At 45.3% G+C, this 6,031-nt stretch overlaps 1 protein-coding gene across 3 annotated transcripts in view; it reads left to right on the forward strand.

Moving 5' to 3' along the window:
- Positions 1–6,031, forward strand: part of NPAS3 (neuronal PAS domain protein 3) — a 591,199-nt gene that overhangs the window by 464,742 nt on the left and 120,426 nt on the right. The window contains exon 1 of one of the 3 annotated variants that reach the window (XM_088057762.1): positions 3,749–3,971. The exons of the other annotated variants lie outside the window; for them this stretch is intronic. Coding sequence (XP_087913888.1) covers positions 3,969–3,971 — 3 coding nt within the window. The 5' untranslated portion in view covers positions 3,749–3,968. Of the gene's footprint in view, positions 1–3,748; positions 3,972–6,031 lie in introns of those variants that run through there. 3 annotated transcript variants of the gene reach the window in all.

Here is a 6,031-nt window from a genome sequence, read left to right on the forward strand (position 1 = left end):
GCTAATGTGAACGATGAAGCTAGGGGCATTAGACACAGTTTGGGCGATTACTCTACCGTCCAAGGGATTGCGAAGTGTCCAGGTGCACGGCTGGTAAGGATGCACATCCAGTTCTCCCTGTCCAATGCGAGGCAGGCTTAGAAACAGGAAAGCACAAAGGCACAGGTGCTGTCGTGAAACTGCTGATGTCCATGTCGAGGACGAGAAGCGAGGTCGACGTGGAGGATTATAGTGGTAGACCTGTTAAAAGAAACTCTGAGGTTTCATTATTTAAGTTATACAGCACAGGCTTTATTGATTTTAATGGACACCACTTAATAATATTATCTTTCTCCACTGCGGCATACCCTCGACCTGTCAGGACCAATTTCCACCCTGATTCCCAATCCAACGCTCTCGCAGCTGAGCTATTTCGGCTGCCTTCCGTCGGACCAGTCTGTCCTGCAGCCCAGCTACGACGTCCTGCACAACTCCAGCACGATTCGCGCAGAAGCAGCGCTCTTCCTTCAGGGCGGCACAGAGGTGTTTCCATCGCATGAGCCGAAGGCTGAGATTTCGCTTCGCCCTGCAAAACAACTTCGGAGAGGAGACCGACCCCTCTAGAAGGGACGTGGATCTCCCAACAAAGTCAGCGGAGGAGCCAAAGCCTTGGGTGTAAATACAAGGGCTTAGTTTACTGCGGTTGCAAACCCGTGCTGTGGGCTCGTCATTTGACCGCCTGCTCTGACCAGTGTCTGGATCAGTGCCGGAAGTCAACTGACTCGAGGTTTCCGGGCTACGGTGCCTTTTTGTTGGGCTCCGCCCTCTCCCTTTCCCAGGGACGGGTTTTTCTCCTCCCTTTCTCCGCCTTCCTTCCAGCGGGTTCTTCTCCTCACAAGGAGATACTCTAGGGCATGATCCCTGATTGGACCATGAGCTCTCCTCCCCTTCACTCTCGGCGCTGTCGGCCCGCCTCCCGTTAGGCTCCCGATCGCGTATGTCCGCACGCGTTAGACACCCTTCGCTCCGCCCCTTGCTCGTGTCCCCGGCGCCATTTCGCAGTGCGTATGGCGGAGGCCTTTCCCCGACATCTCCAGGGCCCACGGTGTCGGGCGCGCCCCGTGACTCCGCGGCATCGGTACGCCTCGGCGGCAAAGTGTGTTCCGCAGCCAAACCCGCGTTAGAGCCGGGCAGGCGGGACGGCGACTCGGGTCGCCCATCATCATTAGATGGCCACTTAGAATCGGTGGGGCAATCAGCAAAAGCGGTCTGCGTGGCAGCTCCAACCCCCACCCACGGTGTAACCTTTAAACAGCTTTGAGCTGCCTTCCAAGTTTTCTGCTCGTGAAGCGCTTTTCGCAGCGCTTCCATAACTCTTGCCCAGCTTTTAAGGTACTTGCTGGACTTAAAGCACAACACGTCATTCGTGAGCACCTCGGTACACCTAGCCCAGCAATCTGGGTGTAATATATCTACCGGATCATCGACAGCGCTCAATTCTAACAATCTGACAATCACGTGTTCAAAGTCCCCTGATTTACAATCGATACCCCACTGCTTGTGCAGTTGCAAAACTACCTTGCCTATCAACTGCATGTCGGCGGTACGGGAGCGTCCTCCCCACTGAAGTCAGTCCTGCCGCTCCAGCCGTCCCTCAGCGTCTGGCGAGACTCCCGAACTCCGGCCGCTCGAACCCGTGTGTCGGGGAGCGGTCCCAGGTTTCAGCACCACTTGTTGCCTCGGAATGAGGCGTAGCGACCCGGTTCGTGGGCGACACGACGGCTAAACTTACAGGCCTGTCGGGCTAATCACACGCTGACACCAATGTGGTGGACGGTGAAGAGCGTTTATTTCCGGTGCGCAGGTATTTATATAACCGAGGTATGATGACATAAGCACTGTGACATTATGGGTTATGGAACTTTGGAGAAAGAGGGGCCCTATCTTCCCGTACAACGCGAGATCTTCTGATCGGCGTTCCCTATCTGACTGCATCAAACGACAAAGAAGGTGATCAGGAATAGTCAGATGGATTCACTAAAGGTAAATCATGTTTGACCAACCTGATTGACTTCTGTGATGAACCAGTTACCTGGATGGATGAGGGGAGATCAGTGGATTTTGTCTATTTTGACTTCAGCAGGGCTTCTGACATATTTCTCACATCCTCACAGGCAAACTCAGGGTGTGAGTTTGCAGTGAGGATTGAGAATTGACTGAATGGCAGATCCCAGAGGGCCATAAGCAGTGGCACAGGGTCTAGCTGGAGGCCTGTCAATTCTGGTGTCCCCCAAAACTCAGTACTGGGTCCAGTACTGCTTAATTTATCCATGAATGTCTTGGATGAAGAGGAGATGCCTCCTCAGCAACTTCACTGATGACAGGAAGCTGGGAGGTGTGGCTGACACCATGGAGGGATGGGCAGAGAGGAATCTTCTGAAGTTCAGCAAAGGCAAATGCAGGGTCCTGCACCTGGGCAGGAACAACCCCAGGCACCAGCACAGGCTGGGGGCTGAGCTGCTGCAAAGCAGCTCTGAGGAGAAGGGGCTGGGGCTCCTGGTGGACAACAAGCTGTCCATGAGCCAGCAGCGCCCTCAGGGCCAAGAAGGCCAGTGGCATCCTGGGGTACATCAGAAAGAGCACTGCCATCAGATCAAGGAATGTGATCCTGCCCATCGATTCAGCCCTTGTGAGGCCACATCTGGAGTGCTGTGTCCACTTCTGGGCTCCTCAGGACAAGAGACATGGAGCTCCTGGAACAGGTCCAGTTGAGGTTAGGAAACTGATTGAGAGAATGGAGCATCTCTCTTACAAGGACAGGCTGAGAATTGAGCCTGTTCAGCTCTGAGAAAAGGCAGCTGAGAGGGGTCCTCATTAGTGTGTATAAATATCTGAAAGGAGAGTGTAAAGAGAATGGAGCCAGGTTCTTCTTGGTGGGGCCGAGCAATAGGACAGGAAACAATTGGCAGAAGCTGATGCACAGGAAGTTCCACCTCTCTACTGCGTGAGTCACCACACACTGTGGCAGATTGTGGCAGAGTGGTGGAGTCTCCCTCATTGGAGATATTGAAGCTCAGTCTGGACACAGTCCTGTGCCATGTGCTCTGGGACAGCAGGGAGGTTGGACTAGGTGACCCACTGTGATCCCTTCCAACCTTACCCATTCTGTGATTCTTTGATCTGAAAAAAAATCAGGTATGTAGACAAAGACAAATTACTGAAACATATACACAAAAGGCAGTTTATATGTATCTCACAATATTTGCTGTAGGATAGATAGGCCTCTAAGATTATGACTCCAGGATTTCGGGCAATGTCTTTTTCTGATTCAATTGTACCTGTGTTTTTCTGTATATGCTTATGTCAAGAGTAAATGGAAATTGTAGCAAATCTTTTAGCTTTATCTAATATACCTAGGTAAATAATGCCTTCATATGTTTTTGAAATACCATATTTTGACTGAAATTTTGCCATGCTTGATCTTTACCTAGAGTTCAAACATGAAAGCAAATTTCTTCACAGCTACTTTTTACTAGCTCAACAGCAAGGGAAAATAAGAACTTTTCATCTGTTGTCAGTAAATTATTAAAACTTTCAACTTAAAAAATCATCTTAATAACCTTGCTAATCAGTGTAATAACTTAGTAGACTGCATTTCATTCTTTCAAATCTTACTCTCAAACATTCTTTGGCTGTTAGCAATTGCTCTAACTTCATGCAGCTGTAAGCATCCCATGAGCAGAGGCTTACAGAGTGGAAACAAGGAAGGGCATAGGAGGAGCTTTATTTGCCTCATTTAGGAAATGGCTAAATCTTCTCTCTTTGTCATCTCTGAAATAAGAGACACTTACACTTGTCCACTACCTTAAATCACTTGTTCTGATCTATAAGCATTAGTCAGCATGGACCATTTTTATTCTGACACTCTGAGTTTGACATCTTTTCCCACCTGATTCTTCTCATCCTGACACTGCAAGACAGAACATCACATGGTGAGTGGATACAGTCTCTCCTTCCCTCTTATGCTGTTATGGTTCATGAGCTATCTCAGATCTTTTGATTATATTTTACTCTCACAGCTCATTACATTGAGCCTCATGATTGTGCTGGACACCAGGGGCAAGTTGGCATTTTAGCCAAATCTATGTATACTTTGACTTCTAAATTATTGGCTTTTTCATTGTTACTATAAAACTGGGATTTTAGCATGGAGAAAGGCAAAATCCATCAAAAGCTTTCAGAAATATATTCAGAAAAGAAACATCTTAAAGAGCATACAGCATTCTGGAAATGTATTTTGAACTACATTTCAGTTGCAGGGCACAGAGTGCATAAGCTCCCCTCTCCCTGTGAATCCCTGGGGAAGTGACAGAGATTTTACCTTCTGCACTTCATCAGTAGATCTGCGTGGAGAAGACCTCTAACTCACTTATTTTCTCAACTACTGACCTCAAGAAAAGTGCATGTCCTTGCATGCACATACAGATGTTTATATATATATCTCCTAACAACATAAAAGAGAAACAACCAAATTTTTTATTCCCTTTGGCTTAAACGAAATTAATTTTTCTCTATTTCTATCTTTAACCTACAAAATGTGCTTTAAAATCCTGTTTCTTTTGGAAAGCATACACATTTTAGAAATGAAAGATATAGTAAGTCAATGAATATACATTAAAATGCTCATATACCTAAAATATGACTGCTTATATCAGGGCACAGAGTACAGCTTGGTGCAACTGAAATTCTTTGTTTCCATTCAAATTATACTGTGGTCTTAGTGGAGGCTTCTTATGTGGAACACTAATGTGCTGATAAACAAGATAGATTTCAGCCAGCACAGTTCAGGATAGGGAGGGCAAAGGGGACCATGTGGGCACTCACATTCCACAAATACAACTGCAGTCTATGTACTAGGGCAGCACCAAACGAAGCGAGGCTTCTCTTTCTACCTGGTCCAGTCACATATGGTAAAAGCTTTTCTGCTCTCAATTACTTTTTATGCTGTAGGCCTACTTATTTGGAACTACAGAACTAAAAGAGCCTATTTTTATCTATTCAAGAATAAAAAATATTATCATTTGTGTGTAAATAGAAAGGGACATGTCTTAATGCAACAATATCATATGTATGTTATATGTGTGTGTATCTGCAACCTCTCAGTTGCTTCCAAATGTATTTGTTCTTTTAAATAGATTGTATCTGTTTATCACCTTGCATGTGGAATGATGTAAATCCATCCAAGACACTTGCTGATAAACTGTTATACTGCTCTGCTGCATGTATCCGCTCTCTTAGATGCAGCAGCACATGAAGTGATGAAGCTGCCTGGGGAGGGAAATCTTAACTAGAACTGGGCTCAGTCACAGCTCTGTAGTGGCAGTTCTGCCCATATTTTGTAATTTCTTTCATCCTTTTACTTTCTTCATTTGTTGAAAGGCATTAATTTAGTATAAAAAAAAAAAGTGTGTGATACAGAGCACTGATGTGCTCTATTTTTACTTGATAAAGGTTCAAGTTTACTTGTTCTGCTTGGAAAATTGTGTTTGATACAAAAGTTTCATATTAGTCCCTATGGGAAATTGTCCATAATTTAAATCCATACAGTTCAACACCCCTGGTGATGTTGCCTAGAATTCAGCTAGCTATCAAGGGGACTGATTCACCTCTTTCCCAACAGGGGATAGTGAGTGCAGAGGTTGTTATTATCTTACCATTGCAGGAAAACTTCCATTGCATTTTTCTACCCTGTGTTGTGACACTAACTAAATATACTAGAGGCTTCCCACTGTCCTTCATTTGGACTCCACAAGCACAAATGTGTATTCTTTCATTAAAAATGGACAGTGTGGAATGTTTTCCTGCATGGTATTTGCTCAGTTATTGCTATCTGAATTACACTCACATGCATGATTATAATTTACTATAATGTTTACAACCAAGGTTTTCATGTGGTTTTAATTTACATTGCAATTAAATGAGGAAAGCATCAGACATCAGGGGTTAAGAGGTACCTTATCTACAAATCATAAAAATTGGTTAGCATTTGAAA

Source organism: Pseudopodoces humilis, chromosome 7 (genome assembly GCF_049639895.1).
Source record: "Pseudopodoces humilis isolate 2021_Gansu_Grassland_sample_001 chromosome 7, ASM4963989v1, whole genome shotgun sequence".
NCBI classification, from domain to species: Eukaryota; Metazoa; Chordata; class Aves; order Passeriformes; family Paridae; genus Pseudopodoces; species Pseudopodoces humilis.